A 20,227-nucleotide genomic window follows, 5' to 3' on the forward strand; every position below is an offset into this window, starting at 1 on the left:
TGGAGATTTTACAGTATCCTTTCCCTGGAGTGGGGAGGGAATGGCAATTTTGCAGTATCCTTTCCCTGGAGTGGGGAGGGAATGGCGATTTTGCAGGATGCTATGGCATTCCGCTATTGTTGGCTTTGCGGGGTAAGCCAGATAAGATTAATAAGCAGTTGAACAAATGCTACTTTATTGTAAAGCTACATTGATAGAACCTTGCAAGTCTGAAAGTACAATTCTCCCTCCACTTTTATAGTCTGATAAACTAGGGAAGGTCTCTTCTGAGCTTCTTGCCTTGCCCACTATCCAGCTACAGGCTACGGTTCCCTTGGCAATGTCTCTGCCCTGTCTCCCACATACCATTACATTCATCCTTGTCCTTTTTCTGGATGGTCTTTGAAACAAACTGCTGGACAGTAGCTGTCATTGTTATTACTAAGCAAGTTTATGGAATTCATTGAGAGTTGGTGGGGGTGAAGGTCAGATGCATTTAGATACGATTTTGGAAATACAATGATATCGAAGGGAATATGTTTTGCTGCCTTCTGTTTTCAGAAAAAGAGTGAGATGATGGTGAATGAGGGATATCAAGAGGTTTTTATGAGCACATTGGCATTTTTCTTCCAGATGTCATGGTAGAGCCTTCAAGTTAAGGGTCTTTCTTTAGAAAAGTGGAAGGAATTCCCACAATATGATTACTTCGGCCATTCAGGGCAGCTAATATTTAACTAGATATCAACCAGAAATGTCAAAACATAGTAATATGTGAGAGACTATCCAAATAGATATAGAAAAAAGTAGGTTAGAACATGTGAAACTCTTCCATTCAATATTCATATCAACCAATCCCGTTTTTCAACAAATTACATTTTTCCTTCTATCCTTTTTCTTCTTCTTTTTCTTTCCAAGTATTTTGGGTGCACAAAACATGTGCAGTTCTCATTAAGCTTTGGGGGATATTATCCCAGTGGTGGGATTCAACATTTTATACTATCGGTTCTGTTGGCATGGCTTGGTGGGCTTGGGTTGCTGGGTGTGGCAGGGGAAGGATACGGCAAAATCTCCATTTCCTCCCCACTCCAGGGTAAAGTTACTGCAAAATCCCCATTTCCTCCCAATCAGCTGGGACTCAGGAGGCAGAGAATAGATGGGGCGGGGCCAGTCAGAGATGATTTTTACAAGTTCTCCAAACTACTCCAAATTTACGCTACTGGTTCTCCAGAACTGATCAGAACCTGCTCAATACCACCTGTGTATTATCCCCCACCTCCTATTTAAGTGTGTGTGTGTGTGTGTGTGTGTGTGTGTGTGTGTGTGTGTGTGTGTAGGTGTGGTATGAACAACAGACACAGAGAGAGACTCCTGAAAATCTTGGAGACTCTACAACTTGTATGAGAATAAATCTGAGGTTCTTGTCACTTCCATACTAGGATGGAGTTGGTTTAATTGCTGAAGGACTGTTCATCAGACAATTTCAATTGTTTATCAGCTTTCCCCATCCTGGTATCTCCTCAGATATTCTGCATCTGCAATTCTCAGATGTGTTTTTGGAGTGTTGCTACCATTTCCCCAGGGAGAACGTGCAGTAGAAAACTGCAGAGATGACGGAGAAATAATGCGAATATCATTGGCAAGTTATGAATTAAATCTGGGGAGACCGGATAGTGCAAGAACAAACTTAATGTGCTTGACTTTCATCGATGCAAGGGGGGGGGGGGAGGAGAAATGTCAAGATTGATGTCAACTCTTTAAGGTAGATGAGAAAACAGACTCTGCAAGGCATACTGAAACTCTACCATAAAGATATAGGCTACAGTAATAGAATCTTAAAAGCCTGATAACGTTTCCTTTCCATCTTTTTTATACTAACAAGAGTCAAGGCAGGGCAACCTTCGGTTTCTTCCTCACATTGTCTTCTCTGGCTTCATACATATTTGGCTAACTTTACATTCTTTTTCTGAGGTTATCTCTGTGATATTCTACTAATAAATAAACTAAACGATATACAGTGACAATACCAAACTACATACCCCTGGACATGTTTCCTGTTTCTGCCCACGGGTGATAATAAAGTTAGTCATCACCACAAAGGAACTGTCTCCCTGCAGAAGAAAACAAGATGAATATGAAACTACACATTTAATAGTTTAGCAGATTATCCTCTTTATTCCTGGCTAAACAGAAAAAGTTAAAAAAAAATCACATCAGGACTTGTACCTTTGGCTGTAGTGATTGCAGTTAGGTAAATCCAAGATCTGGAGTTCATACTTTTATACCCCCTCTCTTGCGGTAGAACCCAGCTGACATTGACTTATCTTGAAAAACATAAGCAACGCCTGACCTGGTTAATATTTGCATGGAAAACCATCAGAAAAATATCTGGGGTGTAGGCAAAAATGGAAAGATTTTTTTTAAAAATCGAAGAGGAAAGCAATAGATGATGCATCTCAATGTTCTTCTGTTCATAAGCTAAGGAATTAAGAAAAAGCTGGGGCTGCTATTATTATTATTATTATTATTATACAATTGTATCACAGCGGCCAGTTGTTTTGCCGGATTTGGCATTGGTTACTAGTTGGGCCCCACTCAGGGGCCTAGGATGTTGTAACGTATTTTCGTAATATGCGTGCAGATCCAAGCAGTGCAGCTTTTTGCATTTGACTGATGGTGATTTTGTCAATTTTTAACTGTTTTAAATGTAATTCCAGTGCTTTTGGAATAGCACCCAGTGTGCCAATTACCAGTGGAATTACCACTGCTGGTTTGTGCCATAATTGTTGAATTTCGATTTTTAAGTCCTATTATTTCACGATTTTTTCACATTCTTTCTCATCGACCCTGCTATCCCCTGGTATTGCAATGTCTATGATTGTAACCTCATTTTTCTCAACCAGTGTAATGTCTGGTGTATTATGCGTCAGTGTTTTGTCCGTTTGTATGCGAAAATCCCACAAGAGCTTGACCATCTGATTTTCGGTGACTTTTTCAGGCTGATGTTCCCACCAGTTTGTTGCTGTTTTAATATTATAATTTTTGCACAAATTCCAATGGATCAATTGTGCTACTGAATTGTGCCGCAATTTATAATCAGTCTGCACAATTTTTTACAGCAGTTGAGTATGTGATCAACAGTTTCATCAGCTTCTTTGCAAAGTCTGCATTTGGCATCATCAGAGGATTTTTCGATTTTGGCCTTAATGGCATTTGTGCGGATAGCTTGTTCTTGCGCAGGCAGGATTAGTGACTCTGTTTCTTTCTTTAATGTAACTGCTGTTAACCATAACCAAGCTTTTTCACTGTCGTCGTCATCATCATCATCATCATCATCATCATCATCATCATCATCATCATCATCATCATTATTATGTTAATCTTTGGTGAGATTCACAGCCTTTGGGGCTGGTTGGTAGCTCAACAGCTCGAGTCCTAACCAAGGACCTAGGAACTGTTAAGGTAACATCGGAGAATATAAGCTGTTCCAAGTAGGGTGGTTTTTTGTAGAATCAGAATGTTCAAGTCTGATAAATTTAAAATGTCCAAATAGTGAGGTAGCCCTTTAGGTATTGCTCCAAGGGCTCCAATTACAATCGGGACAACACACGATTTCTTTTTCCACAGTTGCTCAACTTCAATTTGCAAGTCCCGGTACTTTGGGATTTTTTCTAGCTGTTTATCATCAATTCGTGCATCTCCAGGTATTGCAATGTCAATGAACTATAGTTTTTTTCTTTTCAACTATTGTTATGACAGGTGTGTTGTGGGCCAAGTGCCTATGAGTCTGAATTCTGAAGTCCCAGTGGTTTTTGCTGTACTCAAATCCAAACTTTTGGCACAATTTCCAGTGAATGATCTTAGCAACACGGTCATGGTGTTGTAGGTAGTCAGTTTGTGAAATTTTGCTGCACCCACTGATCAAGTGGTTGACTGTCTCATCTTTCGCATTACAGAGGCAATATTTGCTGTTGGTGATAACATGTTGAATTTTTGCCTTCATGCAGTTTGTGGCTAAGGCTTGTTCTTGATAAAACCTTCTGTTTCTTTTTTCAGTGCTCCTGATCTTAACCAGTTCCAAGTCAGCTTTTGGTCAGCTTTGCCTTCAATACTTTTCAAGTATTGGCTATGCACAGCTTTGTTTTTTCAATTTTCACCTTGCTTCTCAATTACTTCTTTCTTGTATTCAGCTTTCAACTTAATTGTCTTCAAAAGGCCTCCTTTATTTACTTCCTTAATCATTCGTTCTTCACTTTTCTGAATGTAGTCATTCAAGCTGTGCCTTTCTTCTTCCACAGTCTGCTTTATTTGTAGGAGTCCTCGACCACCGTCTGCTTTTGGTAGACATAATCCATCAACATCACTTTTAGAGTGCAAGGCATGATTCATTGTCATAAGCTTCCTTGTTTTTCTGTCCAAATTGTCCAACTCCATCTGGGTCCAGTCAATTATTCCTGCAGACTGTCAAATCATAGATATAGCCCAGATATTTATTGCTTTTATAATGTTTCCTCCACTCAATTTGGACTTTAATATCTTGTGAATTCGTCGAATGTACTTGGCTGAAGTTGATTCCTTGACTTTATTATGCATTAAGTCAGAGGCCTCTAAAATCCCCAAGTACTTATAACCTTCTACTAGTTTTACTGCCTTTATCATTTCTTCATTCATTCTCTATTCCATCATCTTCTATGACCTTGCCTGCTTTGATTGCCATTGTTGCACATTTGTCAATTCCAAACTGCATGCCAATATCTTAGCAGTGTATCGTGGTGTTACAGTAGCCAAGAGACCACAATGCTAGTGCAGAGTAGTAGTTTGGCTGCCAAAGTACCACCTCTGTTATAGTACACACTTGTGCACTTCCTAAGGTGTGTCACAGGAGGGTAAGCTGGTTCGCACCAGATAGAAAGACAAGCAGCTCTTCCTACAGCATCACCCAAGGGCTCCTCCTTTCCCAGAGCTGCCTTGAAAACAGGGAGGTTCAGAGCCATCAGGAATCTGACTGCCTGCACAGAGCACCAGCTGTCTCCACACTAAAGTGATACCTATCTGTCTATTTGCATAAAGCATGCTTTCAAACTGTTGATGAATAGAAACTGAGGCGAGTGACAGGCGCTCATCTTGCCACGCAGTGCTAAGGTTCGAACCGTCAGAGCAGAGAACCATCCCCAGCATCACTCAGCCACTGAGTGCCTCTTAGAGTGCTGAATGACCAAGAGGCCTAAAGACAGAATGAGGACAAACCTCTCTTGCTATTCACAGCAGGGGCAGGAATAGGTGAGAAAAAAATGTAGACAATCTATTTGGAGCCTCCCAGGAGCTTCAAAATTAGAACTGAGCAGTTTCTAGTTCAACTGGGAAGATATTAAAATATTGATGTGATATTTAAAGTAACGTTAATCTGATTGATAAATATTCCTGCAAAATAGGAGAAAGTTGATCGCTTCCTTTGAATGTCATGTTTCTTTCAGGAAAATCCTGGAGTTCCATAATGTGTGTGTGCCCCCCCCACGTCCCCCTGCGCATGTGCGCTTGACACCCCCCTGCGCTTCCCCCGCATGTATGCATAACCCCTGCACTCTCCCCTGCCCTCCGTGCATACGCACACAACCCCCCTACATACACCCCTCCCCCTGCATATGTGCGACAGAGACCCAAAAACCAGCTGACTGGTGGGAGGCATGCACGCATGCACGGTGGAGCTGAGCTGGGGCAACGGCTCGCATGCCTGCAGAGGGGACTCTGTGTGCCACCTGTGGCATGCATGCCATACATTCACCATCATAGTTCTATGTTTATTCTCTGGAAATAATTCTTCTGTCATCCCTAAAGTCTTACCTGAGGAGGAAAAACATAGTCTGCCACATCCCATAAGTATGGACCCATGCCACTAATATTTGTAACTGCGATGCCTTTGAGCTTCACTGAGACAGAGTTTATGATGCCATCCTTAGACTGGTAGCCTTTCTCGTACAGGAATACCCACCTAAGAAAGACATTAAAAAAAAAAAGATAAGTAACAAGCTTAGAAATTAATAAGCAAAAAGAAAAATAATCTGACAAAGAAATCAATAGCATTTAGAACAACAAATATTTTTGCGAGATCGAATTTGGACTGGTCACTGGGACCAGAAATTTTCCTCCTCTGAGCTTTCAGACTCATACATACTGGAGCCCATCTTCAGGGAATTTCTCTCTACTGAAATAATCCATGCTTTGGCCTGTTCTGTGAGCTGTGTTTATGCAGTGCCTTCCTGACACTGACCGATTGTGTGTTGATGGCTGGCGATTGGCTATTGTTTCCTTGTGCTGCCAAGCCCAGAATTAAATTGGTGGTAATTCTGGGAATCCATATATTTGCCTTCATTCGGGACACATATTTTTGATTGAAGTGATATCAATCTGAATATTTTACATTTTTACTGCTTATAACCTAAGTTATAAGAAAGAAGCAATGGATAGAAAGTACTCAAGGTCAGAAGCCACCTAGTAGTAAGAAGACATTTTCTGACAGCGAGAAAATTCTCTTGGGCTTTCTTAGGCTTTTTCCTCCAACTTTTTTCAAATCAAAGGCTATTTGGCCATTCTCACAATAGCTGGATGATATATATGGTTTTCTTGAGTCTGGGAACCACTGGTTCTTGGCTTGGCAGGTTTATTCTAACACCACTTCCTTCTCTGTTTTTGTTTTCCCCTCCTCTGATTATGTGGTTGTAAGTAGCTGAAGAATATGGTTACCCATTTTCTGTTTCCATTTATTTCTCATCTGAAACCACAAAAGTCTCTTCATTGTAATACCTTAGACTTTCCCTAACTGGAACCAACAGGAAGTAGCATGAATTATGATGATTAGGGGACTGGACTGGAGGCTAAAACATGTAAAGAACGGTTGCAGGAATTTGGTATGTCTGGTGTAATGAAAAGAAGGGCTAGGCATGATAGCAGTCTTCCAATATCTCAGGGGATGCCACAAAGAAGAGGGGGTCAAACTATTCTCCAAAGCACCTGAGGGCAGGACAAGAAGCAATGGGGGGAAACTAATCAAGGAGAAAAGCAACCTAGAACTAAGGAGAAAATTCCTGAAAGTTAGAACAATTAATCAATGGAGCAACTTGCCTCCAGAAGTTGTGAATGCTCCAACACTGGACGTTTTTAAGAAGATGTTGGATAACAATTTGTCTGAAATAGTGTAGGGTTTCCTGCCTAAACAGGGGGTTGGACTAGAAGACCTCCAAGGTCCCTTCCAACTCTGTTATTCTATTCTATTCTATTCTATTCTATTTAGCTCAAGCTGTTGAGATTTTCTTATTTTCACACCTCTCTACTCCTCTCAACACCTGAAAGCATAAAATAGCACCAAACATTTCACCCCCCCCCACCAATTTCTTGTGAGAAGCTCTCCTTATTTCAGAAATTTCTCTTTTACATTGTATGGTGCAGATTTTGGCTTTCTCTTTTTTTAAAAAATATTTTTTTATTATACATTTTCCTTTGTTACACATCATGTTTCCATTTTGGCAATGACAGTGTACTGTCTGTATCAAATCTCTTTTGAATATACATAATATTATACATCAAAATTATAGCCATTATTCTCACAATATATATAATATAATCTTCACTTCTAGTCGCTCTATACAATGTAATCTGTAATCAAATATAGTCCAATGATAATATTGCTTATAATGTTATGCATATATATACACACACACACACCGCACGCACCGAACCGGTTGGAACGGGGCGAGAAACCCACCCCTGATACATACATACATACATACATACATACATACATACATACATACATATCAGTGGTGGGTTTCTGCTGGTTCACACCGGTTCAGGCAAACCGATTCGTGAAATCCAGCGAGCCGGTGAGAGGAGGTTCGACCAGTGGACCCTGAAGTAACTTCCCTAGCGAAAGCCGTGGGCTGGTGTACGCCACACGACCGAAAGCGGGTGGGCCGTGGTGACAGCCTAGCTTTCGCCAAAGCTGCGGGCTGGCGGCGGTGGTGGTGGCGGCCTAGCTTTCGTAAGGGAAGGACTTCAGGCCTTCCTTAGTGAAAGCCGCGGGCTGGCGTATGCCATGCGGCAGAAAGCGGGTGGGCGGTGATGGCGGTGGCCTAGCTTTCGCCAAAGCCACAGGCTGGCAGCTGCAGTGGCGGCGATGGCGGCGGCCTAGCTTTTGCAAGGGAAGGCCTTCAGGCCTTCCCTAATGAAAGCTGTGGGCTGGCGTACGCCTTCCCTAGTGAAAGCCATGGGCTGGCATACGCCACATGGCTGAAAGCTGGTGGGCGGCGGTGGCCTAAATTTCGCCAAAGCTGTGACCTTTGTGCAGCCCATTCATTGGAGTCAGTGATACTGAAGACTGGCAAGAACAGTCATCTTCCTTCTGTAAGTAGCTGTTTTATTGCTTTTGTACTTATTTTAATCTTATTGTAGTTCATCCATTGGGGCAAAGAATTCAGTGACATCATCTTGACCACTCCCACCCGGTCACATGGACGGCAAGCCACTCCCACAAAGGAGGCTACACCCACAGAGTAGGTTCCAAAAATTTTTGAAACCCACCACTGACATATATAGATAGATAGATAGATAGATAGATAGATAGATAGATAGATAGAGAGAGAGAGAGAGATAGATACACACACACACACACACAGACATACAGCAAACATAATTTCTAATGTTGGATTTTACCCCTTATCAGAGGGAGCCCCCTTGTGGAGTACTGTGAAGCTATTACCATGGCAACTCCACTGCGCTATACAGTAAAGGCCATTTAAAGGCACAACAGGCTGTATTTTAACAAAACACCCCACCCCTAGGGGTGTTAGGGATGTCTTACCCCCACAGTATTTGTTTCCAGAGAGTAAATCATATGTGAAATGCTTGTGAGAAGATTGCAGAATGACTCCAAGACATAGCAACCCTCCTAAATACATGTGTGATACCAAATGTGATCATTCGACCATGTGGATGCTGCAATCATCATTAAGTGTGAAAAATGGTAATAAGTAACTTTTTAAAGTACTGTTGTAATTTTGAATGGTCACTAAACAAACTGTTATAAGTCAAGGACTATGCGTAAAGAGGAATTTAAACATTTTTAAATTTTTATTTAAATAAAATTTATTTATTTCTACCATTGATTTTCAAGTTTTCCACATTTCAGAAATATAACTAAGACTGAGTGGTTGATTATATACTGTATTTTTCAGAGTATAAGATGCTCTGAAATATAAGACACACATATCTTTTGGGGAAGAAAACAAGGGAAAAAAACTGCCTCCCAGCAATTTGCCTCCTTGCAGCAAATAGCAAACAGCCTGTTTCAGTTTCAGTACAGCCTGATTAGCCTTCCAACGATCAACTGTTTCAGGCTGCAGGGATTGCCATAGCCTATTGCTGCCCTTCCACATCCTATTTTTGGCTTCTGAGTGCCCCATTTTCTGCCTGTTCTGGACGGTAGGGATCATAATGGGCAGAAAATGGGGCATGTGGAGGCTGAAAATAGGTGCGCAGAAGCCAAAAATAGGATGCGGGGGTCAAAAATGGGACACGCGGAGGCAGCAATAGGCAATGGCAAACCCTGCAGTCTGAAACAGCTGATGGTTGGGAGGCCGATCCAACAATCAGCTACTTGTGTAAATCAGACTGTGCTGAAGCTCAAACAGGCTGTTCACTGTTTGCTGCAAGGAGGCAAATTGCTGGGAGGCAGAGACCAAAGGGTAGGGGCTGGCAGGGGGGGATACATTTGATGTATAAGACACACCCAAATTTTCACCTCTTTTAGGAGGGAAAAAAGTGTGTCTTATACTCTGAAATTTATTATATAACAACCTTGATTATACAGTTAAACAATAATGTCAGAAACATTTGCCAATTTACTGTGTTTATGCAAAGATCTATCAGTAGTTATCAATCTATCTTCTGGCTGTCCGTCATAAAATAATGCAAACTAAGGGAATGCCTCTTGTTTGGAGAATATGGAAGAATAAAAACATAATCCTTAAGAACATTTTCTCAGAATACATCCCGCTGTATTCAGAAGTGGCTACTTCCTGATGCGTGTACATAAAATTGACTTTAGATGATGAGTCAGCCACTACACAGCTGGCCAAATGTTTGTTTTAGAACAATATTTATTTATGGACATGCTTGCTAATTTTGCTGAACTGTGATCTATGAAAGTTGCTGTCCTTAGCCATTACATCACCAAATCATTTTCTCATTTGTGTCTTTTATCTGAAGAGTAATAATACTTTGCAGGAATATTGTATGAGTTACTGCACAATGTTTGTAGAATACCATATTATAATTTAACGATGAATATTTCTCTGTCTGGGCATGTTGTGAGACTGGCTGATGGTCGGATTCTGAAAGATCTTCTGTATGGAGAATTAGTGCAGGGGAAGTTCCCCAGAGGGAGACCACAGCTGCAATATAAGGATATCTGTAAGGGAAGAGAGCTGACATCGCGACGGCACGACGTACAGTCTTGGTGCTCCAATATCGCAGTCAATTTTCTGCCGCTGGATGGTCCATTTGGACCTAAACAGTCCCGTAGAGACTGTTATTGAGAAGGGCACCTCTGCTGATCTCAGGGACACCGCAAAGTCCCTGAAAGATCCAGGAATAGCCTTTTTTTCCAGCGACAGACACGCAGCTAATGAAGCTGTTGAAGTTGGGACAGCTCCCGAATGGGAAGAAAGCGGAAAGAGAACGTGTGTCAAATTGGTGAGGAAATTTTATTATTAGAGGAAGAGACTACCCAAGAAAAGAAAATTAAATTAAGTTAAGATTGAAGACAGAAGACTGTAGGCGGAGAGATTGATCTGCATTGAACTTAGTGTGTTACCCAGTTTCTAATATATTTTTTCACGGATGGAACTTTTGCAGGGGGTTCCTATTTTTTAAATTGAATGGATTAATTCTTTCTTCTTCTTTTTTCACTTTTGCTTATACCTATGGATTAAAATTATCCTTTTTTATAATGCTTGATTTGATTGATTGGATTGTTTTTGATCTCCATTTAAGGGTTTTTTTTCTTTCTTAAGCTTGGAATATAAAGAAGATAATAAGAAGGATTATAAAGAGGGTTGTAACAACAGGAGGAAAAGCAGTTACACTGCCACTTAGAGGCTGGAGGCTGGACACATTGTTTTTTTCTCCTTTCTCTTTGATCACTTGAAATTCAAGGTTCTTTCAGTTTGTTTACTGATAGTGATAGTAGGAAGAGCACAAGTTGTTTACACAGGTGCTTTTTGGAAGTTCTACCACTAGCTATTGGAGAGAAGTTAACATTTTGACTTGAAAGATAATAAATGAACTTGTTTGAAGTTTATTAAAATACCCTTGAACCCTATAGTGGCAGTGTCTGTAAAATTGAAAGAATGGCTCAGCAGGAAAAAGAAACTGTAACATTGCAAATGATTATGTTTGAAATTCAAAATCTATTAGTTGTGACAGAAAGAATTGAAAAGAGATTGGAGAATATGGAATACAAAAGAGAAAAATCTGATGGAGAGACTGAGGATGTTTACCAAATGAAGAAAGTGGAGTTCAAAAGATGGAAGAAAAAAATGAGCAAAGAGATAAGAAAACTGTGGATACTGACAACAAAGTGAGCGTGGTTGGTAATGACAAGAACGGAATATGGAAAGGGGAGATAGATGGATTGGAACTCTACCCCAGAATTCAAAGCACAGAAGAAGAAAAGAGAGAGAAATTGACAGAGATAAGGAGAGAAATCTTGACAGAAGCACTAGTGATAACCAAATATAAGCTGATGGAAAGAACAAGTGTTGGGTTTCAAGCTTTTATGAGATACAAAAGGAACAACATGTTGCCAAGGGAAATTTATACAAGATTTATTAAGAAAGTAATTAGAACATTAATGCTACAAATGGCAAGAGATATAAGATCGTACTATTACTGGAAAGATACAGGTTGATGCAATGAAAATGTATAATAAAAATTAAGCTAAATTTGGTTTACTAAGTAGTATGTATAAAACGAAGCGACAATAGCTATAGTTAATTAATGATTAATAATTATAACAATACATATAGATATATTCATTTGATAATATGAAATTTTATATAAACAACACATGAAATTATGAGAGGAGGTTTAAAAGCTTTATCTAGAATATGTTATAAAGGTATTGTGATTGGATGATCTTAGGATGATTTAATGGAATGTTATTATACAATCCGATTTTAGATTTTGAATATTATATATAAAAGGATGTAAAAACAATTATAGTCAAACTAAGGTTGAGGTATAATAATCGTGATATACATGAATATAGGTGAATTTAAAATATGCAATTTGATATGAAAAGCAGGTGGTGACTATGGAAGAGATGCATGTAAATACTGTTACCAACTGACATACTTTCTACAATTTGTAATGGAAGATGGGGTTTTTATTTTTATTTTTATGTTTGTTTGTCCTTGTTTAAAAAACAAATAAAATTGTTTTTTTTAAAAAGGATATCTGCAAGAGGGATCTAAAGGCCTTGGGAATGGATATTAACGGCTGGAGAAACTTGACTTCTGATTGTTCAGCTTGTGGGCTAAAGACACAATTCGAAGAGACACTTGTTCAGCAGCCTGAGGGAAAGAGGCAGTCCCGGAACCAGCGAAATCTGGGGGTTGAGCAGGGGAAAGAATGTATCTGTCCCCAGTGTGGAAGAGATTTCCACTCCCGAATTGGCCTTTTTAGCTACACCAGATGCTGCTTTAGGACCTCTTTCCAGATACCATCGTCTTTTGAGACTGAAGGATGCCAATGATTTCTCTGTTGACAGAGTAATCTCTTTTAGGCCTCTGTAGGCCTTATATCATAAAGCAGCATTCTTCAACCTGTGTTCTACATATTATAGTCTTCAACTTATGACCACAAGTGAGCCCAAAATTTCTGTTGCTAACAAGACATTTGTTCAGTGAGTTTTGCCACATTTTACAACACTTCTTGCCACAGTTGTTAAGTGAGTCACTGCAGTTGATTTAGTGACACTGTTGTAAAGTGAATCTGGCTTCCCCACGGAAGGCATGCACATCACACACACACACACAGACACATCGCGCTTGCTGCAATGCAAGGCACATGTGTAAGGGGGACTGGATCAGCTGGGAGGCTGGCAAAAACGAAGCCTCTGTTTCTCCGCTGCTGCGGCTTACCAAGGAAGGAGGCAGGGATGATGGCTGGCGCATGCCCCCTTGCCACTTTTCTGGCCAGCCACCCAGCTAAGCAGGGCAGGAAGGGCTGCAGCTGGCGGGCTGCAGAGATGGGGTGGCGAGTGGTAAGTGAAGAGAGCACCGGCCAGCATCGCTTCCTCCTTCCTCCGCAAGCGTGGCCAGGGAGAAATCAGGGGGAGAGAGGGAGGAGAAAGCTGATCTCTCCTCTCTCTCTTCCCCTGATTTCTCCCTGGCCGCACTCACAAACCAGTATGCACGTATCGGTGCATACCAGCTGAAGCCCACCCCTGCAATGATCATAAGTCACTTATTCCGGTGCTGTTGTAACTTTGAACAGTCACTAAACAAACTGTTGTAAGTTGAGGGCTAACTGTATTAGATTACAGTTCCTATTATTCTCAGACAAGGTATTCCAAGCATCAGGCTGGAATTCTTTACCTCTTTGTCAGCTATTCTCAAAAATTAAATCTGGAATGGCAGAAGTGTATTGCTTCAAATCACAGATCAGGTCTTCAATTAAATACATATGGCTGTGCTCAACCCAAAATATGTTCCAGCTGTTCCCTTTCTTAAAAATTGTAGCAGCAGTTTTTTTGTTCCCTGGTTAAATCGGTGCCACCATTTTCCTCCTATTTTTGCATCTTCATGTAAAGTTTCAAGTTTTAATTTTTCAAACTATAGCTCATCTCTCCCCTAGAGAACTTCAGATCATCCACTCAGTACAAATGGCTGGGGAATCTTATTTAGTATTTATGGTGTCTTACTGTATGACTCTTCCAAAAAAGGCAATATTCATATCCCAAAAAAATAATCAGTGCTAATTTGTGTTTATTGATGCAAATGTAGAAATAATTATAAAAGTACAATTTGAAGAGTAATATTGCATTTAATCCTAGTAGGAGAGGCATCGGATACCTGTGTCTACTATCCAGATGTTGATAGGCAAGTTCAAAGTAGCCCTACATTCCCTTTGTACGATGTTTAATTCTTAAACTAGATTCAGTTCTTACCTGCGTTCCCATTAACCATGGCATGAAGATGCCTGACTGGGTACAAGTAGAATGGTGGTCTTATTTACAGATACAGTCAAGGTTTGCACAGGATAGGAAGAAGGAAGGTATTGCCAAAGACTACACAACATTAGATAAACTTTTGATACAGACAGAAAACAGGCTGATTAAAATGTTGTATAGATTTTTGTTGGAATACAAGTTAGAGGAGGAGCATGTCAAAGAAACTATGGTCGCCTGGGCAAAAATTTTTGGTTACAATGTGGAATTGGCTAAGTGGGAAAAACTTTGGATATTTAATCAGAAACTAACAATGGCTACGGCGTATAAAGAAAACCTCTATAAGATGTTCTACAGATGGCATCTCCCTCCAGCATGGCTCTCCAAAATGTTTAAAAATCTGGCCCCAAATTGTTGGAAGTGTAAAAAAAACACCAGGCACTTTTTATCATATGTGGTGGATGTGTAATGAGACAAAAAATTATTGGAAAATGATTCAATCATGATTAGAACAAATGGTGGGAGACCAAATCTTGTTTAAACTGGAAAATTTTCTCCTAGGTATAATACCAGAGGGGTTTAAGAAAGATACACTTTATTTAATTATTCATGTACTAACTGTGGCATGCATAACTTATGCACAATATTGGAAAAAAGAAAATACACCATCAGAGCTAGATATAATCAGAAAAGTGTTGGCCTGTGCGGAAGCAGATAGGCTCACTCTTGAACTTAAAAACAAAGGGGAATCAGAATATTTTGAAGTCTGGAATAGATTTTATGACTGGTATAAGACAAGGTGACAATACTGAAACAAACTGTATATATTGTGATTGGACGGAAGGATTGATAATGTATTAAGTAGGATAATTGTCAATAGTTGTGACTAGCTGTATATAATGTGAATGTATAGTCACTTCAACTTCACAGTACTGCATTGTTTTAAATGTAAAAATAATAAAAATATATTGAAAAAAAAGATGCTCGACTGTAGAGGAATGCAGAGGTAATCTTGACAATCACTATTGGCATTAGAAAAAAGCTAAGACTGGTTCGGTCCTCATTCACCAGGAAAAACACAGGTTTTCAAGATGTTGTTAACTCTAGTACAGTGATGGTATACGAAGTGCTGAAAAGGGAGTGTGTGTGCTGGTCTGGGATGCAACCCAGAAGAGGAGCTGCCTAGAGGGCATGCATGCACTGGAAAATGAACGTCCGGTTTCCAGTGCTCACATGTGCGCCACCTAGCTAGTCTTCCGGATACTGGCATACATGTGTGTGCGATGATCAGCTGGGCAGTGTGCATGCTCACTCTGGAAAATGGAAGACCAGCACTTCCAGTTTCTGGCACTGCCACATGCATGAAGGCTGGCTGATTGTCACATGTGCTTGCGTGCCAGAAACCTGGAAGAGGAACAAGCGACACTGAGCAGGCCAGGCGACATGGCTCTGCGTGGCACGTTAGCCATCACCACTCTAGCCTATCTTAATAAAATATAGTTCCAATCACTCTTGCAGAATCAACGGAGAAGATATGAGAAAGAAAGTCAAAATAGCCCTATCTTGGCAAACTTTCAAGATTCAAAAGCCATAGTGGTGCAATGTTTAGAATGCAGTATTTCAGGCTGATTCTGCTGACTGCCAGCAGTTCGATCCTCATTGGATCAAGGGAGACTCAGCCTTCCATCCTTCCAAAGTCGGTAAAATGCGGGCCCCAGATTGTTGGGAGGAATATGGTGGCTCTGTAAACTGCTTAGAGAGGGCTGTAAAGGACCATGAAGTGGTATATAAATCTAAGTGCTATTGCTATTCAATCAGGTGCTAATACATTAAATAGCATTCCTGTATTCCTTTGCATGGTTTCCTGACTTGGTCTACTTCAAAGGGCTGACAACTACTTCTGTTCTTTTTTTTATTTTATTTTTATTTTCAAAACAAACACAACACATAAAATCTTCCTTCTTTACATACTGTAGAAAGTGTATCAGTTGGTTACAAAAGGCTTTTGTGCATCTCTTCCACAGTCATCAAACATAATTCAAATTAAGTATTTTAACTCAGATATTTATACATGTTACCATCATCATATCTCCATTTTTATTTAACTATAATTTTTTAAATGTCCTTCATCATAAAATATGCCAAGATTTAACTACTTCTGTTCTTAAAGAAGACATCCGCATAACATAGGATTTGTTTCATCCCTAATCTATTGCAGAAGCAGCCTGAATTCCTCTTATCTATCCCAGCTTTACAGTAATGTTTTTCCATCTTCTCCCAGCACAAATCCTGGCATGCAAATAATCTACCATTCATAATAATTACGATTGGTATCTACTGTGCTCCTCTTAGATCTAAGAACTTTAATTCCCAGAATTCTGGGAAATGAAGTTCACTGATTGTTGAAGAGCCATAGTTTCCCAGCCCTGCGCCAGAAGAAACATGGAACTTTCATGTGGCAAATAAGGACAGATTACATAACAGGTTCCATGTCTTGGGGGGTGCCACTAAGGCTGGCCATAGCATGAAACCCTTTGTTCTTTTCTTGGTGTCTAGTAGTGTTGTCATCTGTGTTTCTCATTTACTGAAAGGCCTTTTCATCCCAGCCTGGCAATGTGCTTTTTAACAAGGTTTTCCAGAAGAAACATAAGTCTTTAAGACGTCAAAACCTACTTTAGATACAGGACTAAAATGAATCCGTCCTTATCGCTCAGCATGCCAAATTCTTATTCCCAGGCTTTCAAGAGAAGGGTAAAGGCCAGGTCAGCTACAAGCAAGAAATGTCTGGAAAGTTTTCTGTCTGCTGAAAATGCCCATATTATGAGACATTTGACTTATTCTGGCAGCCGAAACCCAAACAAAAATGTTTAAAGGCCAAGATTTCCGTAGATAAGATATCCATCAAAACTTGAGCTATGCACAGCAGACGGAATTGTATTATATATGTTACCCAAAATGTATGAAAAGCTGGCATTGTATAGAATGCTTAGGAAATTTAAAGAGTGTGTGACATTTTTAGGCAACGTATGAATGTCTGTGTTATTTTAATTTGTTATCTAGGCACTATATACAATACCTGGGCATTATGCAGAATAACAATAACTATTATGAAAAGAGTTAGGGTTAGGGTTGGGACAAGGGTGGGTTGCTGCCGGCATTGTTGCTGGTTTGGTGCGCTTCGCTTGCGCTTACCCCAGATGCACACTCTGCGCACATGCACGTTTGCACATAAATAGGTCTGTGCATGCGCAAAATATTAAAAATGGGGGGGAAAAATCCTTCAATGAAAATTGTTTTGCACATGCACAGAACCAAAAATCAAGATGGCGGCACCATAGGAAAACCGGTTGGAGTGTGTGGCAAGCCTACATCGTTACCAGTTCCAGCGACCCAGGCCACCAAACCACTACCGGTTTGGCCGAACTGGTAGGAACCCACCACTGGGTTGGGGTTAACTCTAACTTTAACCCTAACCCTTTATTGAAAAGACATATATGAAAATGAAAGAAAAAAATGCTAAGTAAAGTACAGGACTTTCTTACTGAAAAAAACCCAATATTATACCTACTTGTTGCAACAAGGAAGGCTAAAATGGCATTTTAGTGGGAGAGTTTTATACCTTGCTGGTTTGCCTTTTCGCACAGCATAGAATGCTTATGATATATGTGAAATATTAAGCATTTCATACTTTGACGTCCCATTTCTGGCATTCTATAGATTTCCTAGGCATTCTGTAAAATGCCTAATTTCACACATTGACAGTAACATATAACAGCTTTGGAATTCAAATCCTAAGATTGAAAATCTTCAATCAACCATCCAGCCAGTCAACCTCTTAGCCAGTAAAACAATCAGGTTACTGATAGGCCCACATACACACTGATTTATTTTTCAATTAAGGCAAGCTGTTAGCTAATGCTCGCGAATCCAATATTCCCACTTCTTTGGGACATATGTCATAAGGATACCACATATAAACAAGCAATAGAACTTGGATCATATAGCTGCCATCTTGACATTTTTGACCACCCTGGATGCTCCTCCTGGATCCTCTCCAATTAGCATAGGGAATGCTAAACTACATGGACAGATGTCTCACGTGATTTTAGATTCAGATGCCTTTTTAGTGTTGAAACAAATTGCTTTGGGAGACAATCAGTGTGCAAAACAGAATTCAAGAAATAGTCAATAAAATGGTAGCTGCGACAATTTTTAGGTTTCCTTTCTTTAATGGGGGGAAGGAATGATTGCTCAATGGTGAAACAGAAATTCTGCTTCAGTCAGGCCTGGCTGGTGGTGTTGGAAAAAAATCCCACCCAGCATCCTAAAGATTCTCAGCTTCCCACAAAAATGACTTTTAACAGTATTTCTCAACCTTGGCAACTTTAAGACTTCAACTCCCAGAATTCCTGACTTAGAACACTGACTTAGAACAATGGGGTGTCAATTCCCGAAGCAACAATACGCATAGTATCATAGCAAGCTGTGTCTAACAGCATTCTTTTTGTATCAAATTGAATTCAGTGTACAGTGTACCCATAGAGTTGGCCATTTTTTTCTCTCTTCTTCTGGGATATTTTCTCACCTTTCCAGTCTAGTCTCCATCTAGTCTCCCATCCAATTATTACTAACATCTGATTGGCATATAACAGTGATGGCTAACCTTTTACGGATCGAGTGCCCCAAGCACACATGCATGTGAATGTGTGTGTGTGTGCCCGAACCCCCAAAATGTAATGTGTGTGCAGCCCCCGCACATGTGCCCTGCCCCTGTGCATGCACGCAGCCCCGCAGCATGTGCCCCATGCGTGTACATGCTGTCCCCTGCATGTGTCCCCCTGCACACGCTCTGCCCCCCCAAGCATGCGCACTCAGGCACCTTTCCCCCACGCATGCACGACAGAGACCCAAAGACCAGCTGGTGGGTGGGAGGCTCATGCGCATCCGCGGCGGAACTGCACTGGGGCAATGGCTCCCGTGCCCACAGAGAGAGCACTGCATGCCACATCTGGCATGCGTGCCATAGGTTCACCATCACGGGCATATAAGATCTGTGCCAATCTACTTCAGTGACTTCAGTATTCTTAACTTTGGATTGCCCACCCACCTCACAAAAATTGGGAAAAAAAAGTTGTCTTTCTAGTGAAAGTTTGTGGCTCCTGCTTTGTATAAGACAGGAGTATTTGAGTCTCTAAGGCCAGGATAGTATAGGTAGTCCTTGAATTGGGACTAGTGGTTTTACAACCATTTGAAGTTATGACGGGTGTTTTTTGATGCATAGAGCAGAATTGAGTCCTTCGACAGGCATCTCTTTCAACCAGTCCCTAGAGATGAGAGTGTATTTAAAGCAGGATCAAAAGTAAAGCAAAGGTGCTTTTTCAAGAGGCAACTGAACTTTCTTTGTTTTTCCTTAAAGATGTTTCGCTTGTCATCCAAGAAGCTTCTTCCGTTCTTTTGAAATAGCACCTTTGGGACACTCATGACCTGGATGACTGAGAATCTCCATAGACATCAGGAGTAAAGGTTTGTGATGCAATTCCTGCCCCATAATCCTGACCTTGCCAAGATGAGTGACAACTGGGCAGGTTTTGAAAGAAGGCTTAAAATGAAAGGGAGTAGAAACCTTAGCACAGCTGGAAGTCTTGCTAAGCAACAACTCCTTCTTGGGAAGAGCTGATTCCTATTCCAGATGTGGGTAGAAGTCCCACATTTCAAATATATCTGCTTCACATGGAAACCAAAGATTCGGCGAAGTAGGGGATACATATGGAGACAATCAGGAGAAGGCTGCAACGTGCAACTCCCTAATTTTAAATGGGTTTTCATAGCCTATATAGGACTTTTGCCCTCAATTGCATTTTTAAGTCCTTCAGACCATCAAAAACTAAAAATGCTCATTGTTTCCTTACCTAACCCAGAAGTGGATGATCTTTTTTAAAAAAAATTTTTAATTTTATTTTATCAATTTCATATATACATTCACAATTATATGATCTCATAACTGTTATTAATAATATGTATTTATAA

General features: G+C 40.4%; 1 protein-coding gene across 1 annotated transcript in view; it reads right to left on the minus strand.

The window, feature by feature from the left end:
- P2RX1 (purinergic receptor P2X 1) overlaps nucleotides 1-20,227 on the minus strand; it is a 45,943-nt gene that overhangs the window by 24,018 nt on the left and 1,698 nt on the right. Inside the window, exons 2-3 of the mRNA XM_087717258.1 lie at nucleotides 5,818-5,965; nucleotides 2,016-2,087 (exon numbers count right to left, since the gene is read on the minus strand). Coding sequence (XP_087573384.1) covers nucleotides 2,016-2,087; nucleotides 5,818-5,965 — 220 coding nt within the window. The remainder of the gene's footprint in view (nucleotides 1-2,015; nucleotides 2,088-5,817; nucleotides 5,966-20,227) is intronic.

Source organism: Thamnophis sirtalis, unplaced genomic scaffold (genome assembly GCF_051295495.1).
Source record: "Thamnophis sirtalis isolate CommonGarterSnake01/CBP01778 unplaced genomic scaffold, rThaSir2_p1.2 scaffold_6, whole genome shotgun sequence".
Taxonomy (NCBI): domain Eukaryota; kingdom Metazoa; phylum Chordata; class Lepidosauria; order Squamata; family Natricidae; genus Thamnophis; species Thamnophis sirtalis.